Raw genomic sequence first — 14170 nt, 5'->3', positions numbered from 1 at the left:
TTAAAAGATCATATGTAAAGCTCTTAGAGCAAGATACATGGTTAACTCAAATGTCAGTTTCTTTATACATAACACCGTAATGCTTTGTTTAAATAAATGAGGTGGTCATTCCAATCAACATGTAGAATGGAATCTATTGAAATGTGGCATAAATGACACATCCATGGCCACTCCCAACCTCTCTTCAAATCTACACAATTTACCTTCTCTTTTAAGCCTCTATTATAACAACAATCAAAATATTATGCGATATAAAAGGAAAAGCTGAGCCAAAAGGTACACAAAGGATGGAATCACAGAAACTCATAAATGGAATATACATCAAGATCTAGAATCTGTATTTTGTTCCAAGCACTACAGATTTGTTATTTACCGTCATGCCTTCAGATTATTCTGATAGTCTATAAGGCAAAGCAGTCTACAGAGAAGACTGAAGGTAAAGTAAAAATAAAGTATGAAGTGAAACCCAACAAGACAAGACAACTACTAAAAAATTCTTACTGTTCATACAGAATGTTCACTTAATTATATTTAAAACAAAGATAAACGCAAAAGTATCATCATTTAAATAGGTGTTTAGTCTCCAGCTATCATAACTTTGACAGATAACTCACATGGAAAGTTCCATTGTGGATTTTTTCCTCCAACTCTTAATTTATAGCTGCATCTCAGTCACACGTTGGAATCTCCAGAAGCCTTTTAATCAGTGGCATTCACCCAGCCCATACCCCATTAATTCACATATTGGTGGAAAACACTTGGAAATTCAGACATTATTTTGGCTTTCCTTCTCATCCAGATTTGCTTGCTTAAGCTTTCATTATATCTCTTCAGATGGGGGGACTTTGAGGTGGGCAAACCATTTAACACCTGCACTAATAAATACTCCAACCAGTATTCTATTTCTCAACAATAGATGATTATCATTAGTCATGCTAAGATTTGAACCAATACTACAATTAATACAGACTTTCTTGCTTGCCATTCCTTCCAGGTAGCCCCAAGATTTTGTGTATACAAATGTAATGAAAACCTCACTTGCTTTCACAAGTGGTTCTAATGCAGAGTATTTGGGTGAGCCCCTTGTATCTTATAAGAATAGCACAGATGCCTTCAATATGTAGCTACAGACCCACCTTTGTCCACTTTAAAAATGAAGGTGCTGTGTGTAAATGGAGAGTGTAGGCCATGACATAAAAGGTTAAGTCTACCCCAGATTTTTTGGACTAAAAAGACAAGATACTAAAAGCACTAGTTTAAAAGACCATTTATTAATCTTAAATATTTACAACTCAGGGATTAAAATAGTTATCAATTTATTACCAATAGGTTATTTTGTTGGGATTTTTGGGAGATTTATCTGTTTTCTTTACCACTTTTATTTCTGATGGAAGAGAATTCCAGATTCCTTTTCTGACTTTACATTCTTCTTTCTAGACATTTGACCCACATGGTCATCTGGCTGTCTTAGGAAATGTTAATGACAGTCCCATTTAACAGGCTTTCTAGTTTCCCATCTCTGAAAAGACTTTCTTAGCCATGGCCACATAATAACAGCTCCTAAATTACCTATTGTGAAAAGCACATTCCAGTACAAATAATAATGAAATTGAGTGACCTCAAATGTATACCAATAGCATTCCAATGGAAAAGTATAAATGTATAATAGTGAATAAATAATGAAGACTGGTTGACCATGGCATTACTTCCAGAAACACAATAATGGGGGACATGGAGCCACAGCAAGGATTATTTATGAAGACTGTATCAAGGAGATGTGATACCTCCACTTAAATAACAAAACCCCTTCAGGTTTTGTACACCACTATTTTGTTAGATCCCAAATGAAACATTAAAGCTTTAAGAAAGTTACTATAAATTACTCTCCCTATAACTTGTATTATGAACATTAAAATGTTCATGTCAAATTTATTTAATTTTACATGAAGATATAAAAAATAAATATTCCCATGATATTTTTTGTTGACATTTAAAGACACCACAAATAAATAACCTGAAATGCTGCCTAGAAAAATTGCTCCTGCATACCTATTGTTAATTATGGAGAACTCAGGCAAGTCTAAGTTTTTATAGCATCCTCAAACTGAAAAAGCTTCAAAACAAGCTTAATTTAATGCCTTTAAATTAGCAATATGTAATGCTAAGGGAAAGAAAGCAATACAAGCCAAAACTGGAGTGCAAACACCTTTTTTTTTTCTGTAGGGTTTAATAAAAAATCAAAAACATTTATGAACCAATGGGATCCCTTCCCAAGGCATGCTGGAAACATGGAAAGTGAAGTCAGAGAAACTAAGACTCCTTCCTCAAGCAACTTCTTATCCTGCTTCAGTTTCCTGAAACATCCCTGTTTAAGACTCTTGTTATTAAAAAAACACAGACGTGCTCATAAAAGTTCATCAGATTCCTCATTAAAGCTGAAGTCACACACTAGAGACAGGTGGTCTGAAGGATAATGGAAGGATGGTAGTCGGTTGGGTCCAATCTGTTCTTCAGTGAGCAAATCAAGAGCTGACCTCACACTTAGAGCATGTTTGGAATACCAGATATAATCCAGGGTGTGCCGGCACTCCCCTGAGATCCGGATCTTCCAGGTGGTATATGGAGGTTCCGACTGCCCATCGGCACTCAGCAGCTTGTAGGCGCTATTCAGGTTGAGGCTGGAGGAAGCAAAGAGTTTGTAGACCTCCTCTGTTGGCTCTGCATTGAAATCCCCACAAACAATTAGGGGAATCTTGGCTTCGTGGGTGATACTCTGCAGGTTCTGGAGAAGGTCACAGCCTTGAGCTGATCGGAACTGCTCCCAGCCAGTGCGAGCTTTTAAGTGGGTGACAGCAATACAGAACTGGCGACCTGACTCCTTGCACTCTAGTGTCTGTGCAATGGCCACCTGATTGGTTTTCAAAGTCATGGCTGTCAGCCGAATATTAGCACTGTTGACTAGCTTGAATCGGTTTTGGAGAAAAAACAAGGCACAGCCATCTGGTCCATTGTTGTGCTCTACATCTAGACAAGGCGACCAGGGCTTGGGGAAAAAAGTGCCTTGATAGCCTAGTCTACTGAGGAGTGGTTGAAAGGTGTCAAAATAGTGGTCCACCTCTTCGAGGCACAATATATCAGGCTGATAGGCTAGGATTTCTTCTAGGATGAGACATTTTCTTTCTTCCCACTTGAGTGCTTCAACTGGGCATTGTACAAAGTTGTCTTTGCCTTCTCCAAGAGCTGAAATAAAAAAGCCAGTCAGTTGTCAGCTACTACAGAACAATGACTTCAAAGCACCCGAGAGTCTCCTTAAGTTAAACCCTACTCAGCACCCACAGAATGCTTCCTCTGCTTCAGATGCTTTGGGTGGTTCCTGTCTAAACTGCACTAACCCACCCAAACTAAATAACCTCTTACCATCTAGATAGAGCAAAAACTGGTTTTCTTTTGTATTAAAACTATTTCATGTACTATATTCCAGAACATAAGATATTTAATTTTAGACTTCATTAAGGGTGTTCTTTGCAGTCCAGTGGTCTAAACTATGTCACATGAAATATATTATTTAACTCTACATCGATTTTCAACAATGGCTATAATAAAGCCATTCAAATATAAGATGAACTGATAGAAAAATGATACCACTCAGAAAAAATGGGACCGATTTTAAATGGGTAGCTTTTCCTACTTATGGATGAACACCTGGAGAGAATAAAAGAATCAAAAATTGGAAAGTTAGGGAGAATTCCCTTCTTTTCCAGGAAAAAAAAAAAAAGCTCATTTCTTTTTCTTAAAATTTCAGCTGCCACACAAAAGGCAATGCTGTGCAAAGTTGCCTGTCATCTGTTTTTTAGTTCAGACCCAGGAAAGGAGTCCTGTTAACCATAACAACATAGTATCTTAATGAACAGAGAAATGAAGCAACATCTCTGGGGAGGCAGAAAGTGTTCATGTATTCTTCTACTTTACAGAACACTGGCTCCAAGTTATATAGATGTGTATGAATACAAATCTGGCTGCAATAATACCCAACACTCATGCCCACCCAGCTCCCATTCCCTGAGGAAAGTTCTGCATGTTGTTACCCATTCAGTAGACTCAGTTTTTCCTCTGCAAGAATGCTGCTATCTTAGTGCTGTGCACTGAAAGCTGGAGGCAACAGGGAATTTGAGGCTGTTTAATTTAATTGCCTAATAAAGATAGGGTCATTTAAATTTGGATTTGCTGGGAGGTAACACTTTCATTGTTCTCCCACAGCCACAGAGATTAGTTGAGATGACCCCTTTCCCTAATCTCCCCTTCTGGGAGCTCCTCATGCTGCCCTTGTCATCCCATCCTCCTACACCTTTATCTGCCCACACCTCTTCCCTCCACCTGAAACATCAATGCATTGGGCATGTGCAAAAGCAGAAAGGAAGTCACAGCAAACTAAATGCTCAGGCACAAAAGCATCAGGCATACCTTGGGCGAGGATGTTCCACTGCATGACCCTAATAGGTGGGTGGCTACTGGGGCAATCTGTCCTCAGACCCACAAAATCCCTCTGGAACCGAGGAGGTCGAGTGTGCAGGACAGCCCTGCATTCCTCGAGGAGCTCTTTAGGATCAATGGGCTCCAGATGTTCTGGGTCAGGTGACACCAAATACTCTGGGTGCTGGGAGGCAGTGCTGCTGTTCAGTGTCTTGGCGAGAGCACTATAGAGTCTGCTCGTACCGTTTCCCATGGAACACGCTACAGGAAAGGAAAGTACAATTACACACTCAGCTCCTTTTACTGCCTTTTCTTTCATTCTCACTCAGCTCCAATGTCAGATAAAGCATTTACTGCCCATAGAAGCCAGGAGCTCAATTTAGGGCAATGTTGCTGTGTTCATGCTTAAAGTGATTTCTACAAAGGTGGGTTTAAGGAGTTTCCAGGTTCTAGCTTTCTACTAGGGCAGGTATTTTAAATATTGTTACAACTGTTCTCTGATCAAGATAACTAATTCTTTCAAGGGAAAAATACCTTGATCATCATGGCCTCTTCTAACCTAGGATTTGTATTTATAATTTATAGTCCCAGTCTTATGAAAGCATGGCTTAACAGAATCCACATTCCTTTTTCTACATATCTTAATACAAATTTGAAGTCTAGTTTGTAAAGAGTCAATCCTGGAGAAGACATCTGGTTACAGAATGCTGCTGCCTCAGCTATATGATCCTTCTGTTATGGAAAGTAATGGCTGGATTAAATCCATATCCCAGTTCTCTTAGATGTTAACTATATGTAAATCAGGGCTATGGAATTCCAAACTTTATTGAGCTTGATTTAAAATAAAATCCAGAAATGGGGCAGAAGGGGGAGGGCGATGACAGGGTTGATTTTGTTCAGCTAGTTTCCATTCAGGACACCACCTTCTTGTGAATTAACCCATATTTCCTCAGATCTTGGAAAGAAAAGGAATGAGGACAGGTACAGGGGAAACCAGTTACACTGTCTTCATGAACATTTTCTAGTGATTTGTTTTTTATCCTAATAGATTATAATTCATTAAGGAAAAGAGAGCACAATCTTAACTAACTAGCATGACAGAGATTGTTTCTGTCAGTTCACTTGTAAGCAGTTGACTACTCTTTTAGAGATCAGCCATCTTTTTCTCTTCATATGTTACCAGACCAAGGCGGTGGATTCCTTTGCCTGATGTGCTCAAATCACCAATTCCTGAGACACTGGGGTTTCAAAGAGAGTTTTATTGCTAGGCGCAAAGCAGGAGAACAGATGGCCTCTCGGTCCAAGATCTGTCTCCCCAAAATGCAGGAATTCTGATAGTTTTAAAGCATCAAAAGATGGGCAGGTTTAGGATAATGAGTACAATAGCCCCGTATTATGTAATTAGAGGTGATCTAATTATCGAGCATGTGCAGATTAATAACATGTTTAGTCATAGAACGTATGTAAAAAAATGGTGGCCTTAATATGATGATGGGTGTGACATTTAGTATTATAATGAGATATAGGTGACTTGTAGGTTAAAGTCTAAGCTACTGCACATGTCAGGTGGGCCCATTTTGGTTAGATCCAGCTTCGGTTATCAAGACAACTTTGGACTTGGAGTGGGTTAGTTCTGGGCTGACCCAAGACACTTCATTAATAAACATTAGGGGCTGTCTTTAGTAATCATAAGACTTTGAGTCGAAAAACTGGATAAATGGTACAAGTGAAGGTTAGTCACAAGGTTTTTAAAACCACAAGGGCACAAGATAAAGGCTATACAATCATTATCAGAGATCAAGGCACTAGATTAACATTCAGGTTTCAGGTATTTCCTTCTGTCTGCTCTAATATAAAGAAAGTAAAAAGGAATATCTATATATTGATTCAGTAATCATAATCAGTCCTTAAATCCTAACTTCCAGGTTACAACTCCTCCCTCTCATTTGATAATTTTCCCTCAATCTTGAGGGATATCTGGGCAATGACTCTTCTAACTGCTTCATGCTGGAAAGGGGCATCGACATCATGGGGCAGAGGGAAGAAACTGTTGTTCTTTCTTGGAGAGGCCAGTACTTCTGGGTTTCAGAGCTTATCTGGCATAGGAACAATCTGGAGGCTTTGTCTATGCAAAACAAACTTAGTAAGTAATGTTTTTATAGAGCCAAAGGTGCCCTAATTTAGGGTTTTCAGGAACAGTGTTGGTTGGGGCTTGTTTATAATATCTGGCTGAAATTTGCATTAAGAGTAACCTCCAGAATGACCTCTCAACTCCATTTGAAATCTCTTAGCCACTGAAACTCTATTTACTTTTTTCCCCCTTTGGTCATCCAATTCCACAATGCCAGGGCCAGGCTCATCCCTGAGAGTCATGTTCCACATCACCAGGGAGATTTATACCTGTGGAAGTCATGCCCCATGTAGGGGGGAGGTAGTGAGTTTATGTGCAGAGTTTGGATTAGAAAGAGAGACTACATTTGAGTAACAAAAGAGGTTTTCTGGGGTGACTCTTAGGCATTAATTGTAAGTAGGCATATCTTTGCCATTACAGACATACAAGTTTCACAAGGGCAAGCCTTAAGCTTAAGGGCCTGACCCATTACACTGGGAGCCCCACTGCTTAGGAGAACATCAGGAATACCCCAGGTGGGGAAGTTTAACAGCTCCACTTTTTCTCCAGTCCCTCAAGGGACCCTGAAAACACTTTCTCTTTTTTTGCCTAAAATACTTTGAAATGTATCAGGGTATAACAGTAGCTTGTACAGAATATCAAGATTTCATTCCCCATTCTAAGTCCCACATCAAATAAAGCTAAATTAGGTTGTTTAAATAAACTGGCTAGACAGGTTAAATTAGACAGTGTGCTACAGGAAATTTAAAGTTTGGACAAAATAAATATCCCTTCTTTAGGTCTCACACAAAAGCCAAAGTTTTAAAATACAGATATTATTATCTTTTACCTTGTACTGATTTACCTTAGTCTTAACCAGATCAGCTTTATACACACTTCAATCAAAGTCTGATTTCTTTTTCAGCTTTTTAACAGTTGTTGTTTGGAGTAATGCTGACTCTCAGAGTTCGAAACCACTAACTCTGAGTCTCACGTGTCACACAGATATTTAAAGTGCTAGGGAACTATCAGGTTATACAAAGAGCAAAACACCTCAGAATTTAGAAATAACAGTTAAAGCTTAAGAGTAAATGTGACTGCTTTAAGAACTTATAATCTAAGCCCTAATTTTCTTATGACCAATTCTGATGAAGCTATTTTCAGAAACAACATTTGACAGTTGTCTTATACTGACAAACCTCAGCAGAGGTTTTGTACTGTTTCACCTTTACGCATTTACCAGGGTTATGTTAATTAACAGGTAAGACATAATTAATGTATTTGTCTTGTTTCTCTTTTAAAGTCCCTTTTTGTTGCAAATGGGACTTTACAGCTGACTTACAGCTGACTACATATACTTTTAGAGAAGCATTAGGGCAATGCAGTGCAACTGACAAGTAAATTTGGCTGTTTTTATGATCTGAAGCCTGTTTCTAAGAATAACTAAAACCATGACTAACAACATCATACTGTTGTCTAAAATCATACAGATCAGTATCAGGACATGGGCAGTGAGAACACTGCCAAGTCTTAAGGAATTTTATACAATCTCTAAATATATGAATAACATTTCACCAACACAAATTTAGCCAACAGAAGGATAAAAAAATCCATTTTAATTACTGTAATACTTCCCAATCACCTTATGTAATACTGTTAAACTATTTTAGCACCTTACTTTTACAAGGTGAAAGAACAAATCCTTTGTAACAGTTTTCCTTTAAAATTGAGAAGACTTTTCTGAAATAAAGGATAAGGTCAACATAAACATCAATAGGGCTGTTACTGTGATATAAAATCTTTGTCTTCTAGACAGAATATTCAGATGGTTAAGGAAACTTTTTATAACTTTTCATTGAGAGCAGACTAACAATCCACATTATTTTTAAACTAGAGCAAAATAAACTTTAGTTTTATATGAAAACAAGGTTTGACAAAAGAGTTTTTTTTTTTTTCCAAAAAGCATTGTAAACAGGCTATTGATTCTGTTCCTCAACTTTAAAAAGCTTTTTTTTTTTGTTTTCCTTCAGTAAGAAAACTAGACGAAGGCAAAAAACACATACTGGTTTTCCCAACATACATTCAAGTGTATGTGCATCTGCAAGCAAGCTCACAAACACACATGCACACACACACACATGCACATATGCTAGTTTCCAGCTGTTTAATTTCAATCTATTGAAACCAGGTCAATTGATCTGCCTGCCAATCTGACTTTATTGGTCTAAAAGAAGAAATTTTATTATTTGTTGGCAATACTGCTTTGAAAATCTTTCTTTTTGTACTCATGGTTTAAAAAAAAAAAAAAAAGGCAGTTAACCGTCTCAGTGATTCTCAGTGTGGTGATCAGATCGGCGGCACCAGCATCACCTGATTCCGATGACCAGCTGTGCCTCAAGGTGTCACAGGTACCACAGCCAACTCACAGACCACAGGATATTTAAATTTGAAATAAACAGTGGTTTTCCTTTTGATAATATCACTATCTTTGCCAAGTTGGGTTTGGGGGGGGGTTATTTGTGATAAAAAGCAAAAAAGGGTGGTAGAGTCCAAGAGATTCCAAGGTTTGAGGAGTTATGTGAAGTCAGAGAAGCTATCGTGAACCACGCTTTCTTCTAAAAATTTAGCAAAAAACAATTTCACATACAGAAAATAAGAAACAGGATAATATCCCATAAAACAAATCAAAACCATACCTTATTTTGAAATGAGCGAAAAGTCATTAAGAAAATGATACAAGACACAAAAGAATAGCATAAATCAAAAATAAAAAACTCAGAAATGAGGTGATAGAAAAAGAATGAGAAATAAAAAACACTTTTCACACCTAAGAATATCAACCCAGAATGACTAACACCAACTGGATTGTAAAGGAAAAATAAAATTAAATTACCATCAGACTTCAACTGCAATGCTTTATGTCAGAAGAAAATGAAGTAACATATTTAAAATACCTAAGGGAAGAAAACGTGAGCTACGGATTTTTTATCCAGCAAATGTGACTTTCAGTAGAAAAGGAACAAACTTATCAATTACAAGAACTCATGGAATATTGTCTCCATGAGCCCTTCATGAGGAATCTACTAGAGCAGGGGTTGGCAAACTGCAGCCAGAGTTTGTTTGTTTGTTTGTTTGTTTGTTTTTTTATTAAATTCACTTTTATTGAAATACATTCACACACCATACAATCATCCATGATATACAGTCCACTGTCCACAGTATGATAACATAGTTATGCGTTCATCACCACAATCTATCTCTGAACATTTTCCTTACATCAGAAAGACCCAGAACAAGAATAAAAAATAAAAGTGAAAAAAAACACCCAAATCATCCCCCCATCCCACCGCATTTGTCCTTTAGTTTTTATCCCCATTTTTCTACTCATCCATACACTAGATAAAGGGGGTGTGATCCACAAGGTCTTCACAATCACACTGTCACCCCTTGTAATCTACATTATTATATAATTGTCTTCAGGAGTCCAGACTGCTGGGTTGGAGTTTGGTAGTTTCAGGTATTTACTTCTAGCTATTCCAATACATTAAAGCCTAAGAGGTGTTATCTATATAGTGCATAAGAATGTCCACCAGAGTGACCTCTCGACTCCATTTGGAATCTCTCAGCCACTGAAACCATTTCGTCTCATTTTGCATCCCCCTTTTGGTCAAGAAGATAGAGAGGTCTGTTTTTATACAGTGCTCGAGCTAAACATGGTTTTTACATTTTTCAAGGGTTGTTAAAACACACAAAAAATATGCAATGGGACCATTTCTGGCCTCCAAAGCCTGAAATATTTACTATCCATCCCTTTTCAGAAAAATTTTTCCACCCTAAGAACTAAAGAACAAGCTTCAGACCAAAGAAACATCAAGATAAGACCTGGTGGCGAGGCATTAAACATATAGCTACTTAGAAAAATCAAGTCTAAATGAGTTAAAAGGGAGAGTATAATATGTAATGGCTATGCGATCCCACAATGAATATATGAAGATTTAGTGCAACCAAAAGGGTGGCGATGGGTGCAGAGTAAGGATAGCATATTCAACTAAAAATTTTTAAACTCTTTTCAGTGATCCTAATTGGTACTGCTAGTATTGTATTGTTAATGAGACTTGTGTATGTGTGATGAAGCAAATGAGTAATTCACATGAGTCTGATTAACCTACTACTAGTACTGGCTAACATTTGTACACTTATATGGCAGACAGTGGTCCAAGTATTTAACATGCATTATCTCATTTAATCCCCCCAACAAGATACAGTTATATCCATTTTATAGACAAAACAACTGAGGCACAGAGAAGTTAGGTATCTTGCCCAAGGACACAAAAGCAGAAGAGCCAAGAAGTGGAGGAGCTAGGACTTGAACCCAGGCAATCTGATTCCAAGATTACGATCCCCAAGATACATCACTGACAACTATATATTCAAAACAAAATAAATGAAATAAAATTATGCACATTAAGTGCTTTCTATATTCCTTGTAAGATTATTGTGAGGATTAAATGAGATCATCCATATGAAAAGTTTAGAATAATAAACTTAGGAAGTGCTTAATAAATATTAGCTATTATCTTTATTGTTGTTACTATATGGTATACTCATCCTAATGAGTTGTCCTTTAAAAGTTACCTGGAAGGCTACATATTTGTGACTTGGCTCTAAAAGACTTTTGATGGTCTCCAAAAAATAAATCCACCCTCAAAAGACAAAGTTTTGCAGCAAAAAGGTGAAGGACATACTGCACATGGCAGGAGCCCTGAACAGGACGGGTATTAAGAACACCCGATTCTAGTCCCAGTTCTACGACTCAGGCTGTGTCACAATTCTCTAAACCTGATGCATTAGCGCTCATTAAATGATCATAATTTTTAAAGATTATTTGGGAAACTCAAATCTAGGTTCTTTGTGCTCTCCATATAATACCTCTATTATTTGCAGTAGAGACACATACAGTTCTATTAAGAAAACCTGAGTGTTTCATTCAGAAAGACTTTTATTCTCCTATTTGAGACCCAGAATTAATTTGTCAGCTATGATCATTTCTTGGGTTTGCAATAATGCAGTGAAATTTGCTAAATTTAAAGAAAGTTTTACTTACTTGTTAGGGATTGAAACATGTCCCCCACAAAAGGTATGTTCAAGTCCCAAACCCTAGTCCTTTGGGTGTGAACCCATTTGCAAAGATCTTTAAAGATGTTATCAGTTAAGGTGTGCCCAACTTCCAATATGGCTGAAGTCCTTATAAACAAAGGAAATTGGACAAGGAAAGAGAAGCCACAGGAAGAGCAAGAAACCAGAAGTCAATGGATCTGGGAGGAGAGAGGAGAAGATGCTGGCATGTGCAGTGCCTTGTGACAGAAAAGCCAAGGAACCCCAAAGATTGCCAGCCAGCCAGAAGATAGTGACCCTGAGAGGCACAGAGAAACTGTGAGCCAATGAATTCCTGTTGTTAAGACAACCCGTTGTGGTATTTGTTTTAGGAGCCAAGAAACCAAAACAGACCTTTTCCTCTTGTTTCACTGTAGGTTCGTTCATTCAACTGAGAAAGGTGTCATTAGGCTAAAGTTTGATTAAGAGACTAAGTTGAGGGGAACTGTTAGGGACTATTACCATAGTCCTATCTCTGGCCCTTAGATCTTGCAGGAAATCCAAAGATGGTCCCCACAATGGACTGATACAAACCTGATTTGTCAGATTAATTAATCTCAAAGTGACAGGGAGAGGGTGCTCCTGAACCCACCTAGGACACACCCATCTAATACTAAGGTTACCTGGGAAGCTGATTAATGAATCTGCCCACTGCATAGTGAGCACAAAATTAGGACAGAGAGACAGATATTTCTTCATGAGGGATATTTTCTTTAGCCTGCTCTCCTTCTAGAACATTTACTGAGGGTCTCCTACATACCAGGCTCTGTCCTCATGGTGCACTCTGCTAATCACCTCCTGCAGTCTACTCTCTCTCAGGTGGTGGGACCATCACTGGCAAAACCCTAATCTTCTTGATTTTATCTAATCCTATTGGCCTGGGTGATAATCTGTCTGCAGTACATTAGCTAATTCTACATTCTTATTTCCCTATTCCTGAGTTTTAGGAAGGAGTACCTCATACCAATAAGAAAATGGGCTAATCTTTTCCCTCAAAACGTAACAAGTGTTTTGGGAAACATTAATACAAATGAACTAATGAGAGTAAAACAAAGGGCTAATTATATGGAATGGGCTAGGGTATAGTAATAGTTGAAACAATAAGGACAGAGAAGAGTAACTAGAAAAAGATTTCAAAGTAGTAAGACGTAGATATGGAGCTCTAATTTCTGATTACAGCACTTATGGGGTCCATTGAGGTAGCCATCTCCATCCCCTGCCTCACTGTCTCAAATACACATATACACACACACACACACACTCAAATGATTACTTATTCATTCTTTCAGATGTCTGTGTGCTTGCTATGTGCCAGACAATATTCTAGTCCACAGGATATACTATCAGTGAGAAAAAAAAAAAAAAAAATGAAATCCCTGCCTTCATGGAGCTTACATTCTAGTAGGGAGAGACAAACAAGCCAAATGGAATACACAGTTTGTCATATGGTGAAAAGCACCATGGCAAAAAATAAAGGAGATGAGGGGGATGGAGCATACTAGTGGGTAGGGTGTTGCTATTTTATGTGGATGATCAAGAAGGCCTCACCAAAAGATGGAATTTGAGCAGAGACCTGAAAGTGGTAAGGAAGTTAAGTCATACAGAGATCTAAGATCTACAGGAAGAACATTCCGAGCAGAGGAATAGCAATTGCAAGGGGTCTGAGGAAGGAACATGGCTTGGCAAGTCTGATGTACAGCAAGGAAATTGGTGTGACTAGAACAGAGTGAACAGGAGACGGGGTTAGTGAGATAGTGGGGGATGGGACAGTGGCTCACATAGAGGCCTGGCAGGCCATTCTAAGGACTTTGGCCTTTATCTGAGACAGGAAGCCATTGGAAAATTCTAAGCTGGAGTGAGATTCTGATTTACATTTTAAAAATATCTCACTGGCTAATGTATTAAAAATACACTGAGGGAAATAAGGGCAGACATAAGGAAGATTGTTAAAGGTCGTCACAATAATCCAGGCAAGAGACAGTGGCAGCTTGGACTAGAGTGGCAGCAGTGAAAGTAGCTGGATTCTAGAGAAATCTAAAGTTGTAGCTACAAGCTTTGTCAATGACTTGGATGTGTTTGTGAGAGAAAGAGCAGTCAAGAAGGTCTCTGAGGTTTCTGGCCAAACAACTAGAAGGATGAAGTTGCCAAATGCTGTGATTAAGAAGACATGGTAGGGTTTGCAGAATTCAGCAATCAGATATGATTGACATTCAGGAGAGGTCCAAACTGGAAATAAATATTTGGGAGATGTCAGTGTGCAGATGAAACTGAAGTGAGTTTAGAGAAAAAAGAGGTCAAAGGTTTGAGCTCTGGGCAGGCTGGGGAAAATGTGGTGAAAATCTGCAAAGCATACTGAGAACATGGCCAGAGAAGTAACAAAAATAAGAGTATGATCTCCCTGGAAACAAAGTAAAGAAACTGTTTCAACCTGGAGGG

At 38.2% G+C, this 14170-nt stretch overlaps 1 protein-coding gene across 2 annotated transcripts in view; it reads right to left on the bottom strand.

Annotated features, from left to right (window-relative positions):
• Positions 1-1252: 1252 nt before the first annotated feature.
• The window catches only part of NOCT (nocturnin), a 48174-nt gene continuing 35256 nt past the window's right edge, over positions 1253-14170 (bottom strand). For both annotated transcript variants that reach the window (XM_037830688.1, XM_037830689.1), the window contains 2 exons: positions 4462-4731; positions 1253-3240 (listed from right to left, as the gene is read on the bottom strand). In XM_037830688.1, coding sequence (XP_037686616.1) covers positions 2405-3240; positions 4462-4731 — 1106 coding nt within the window. In that variant the 3' untranslated portion in view covers positions 1253-2404. The remainder of the gene's footprint in view (positions 3241-4461; positions 4732-14170) is intronic.

This window comes from Choloepus didactylus, chromosome 3 (assembly GCF_015220235.1).
Source record: "Choloepus didactylus isolate mChoDid1 chromosome 3, mChoDid1.pri, whole genome shotgun sequence".
Classification (NCBI taxonomy): Eukaryota; Metazoa; Chordata; class Mammalia; order Pilosa; family Megalonychidae; genus Choloepus; species Choloepus didactylus.
The sequence above is the reverse complement of the archived record's forward strand: the minus strand, read 5'-3'. Positions and strand labels throughout refer to the sequence as shown.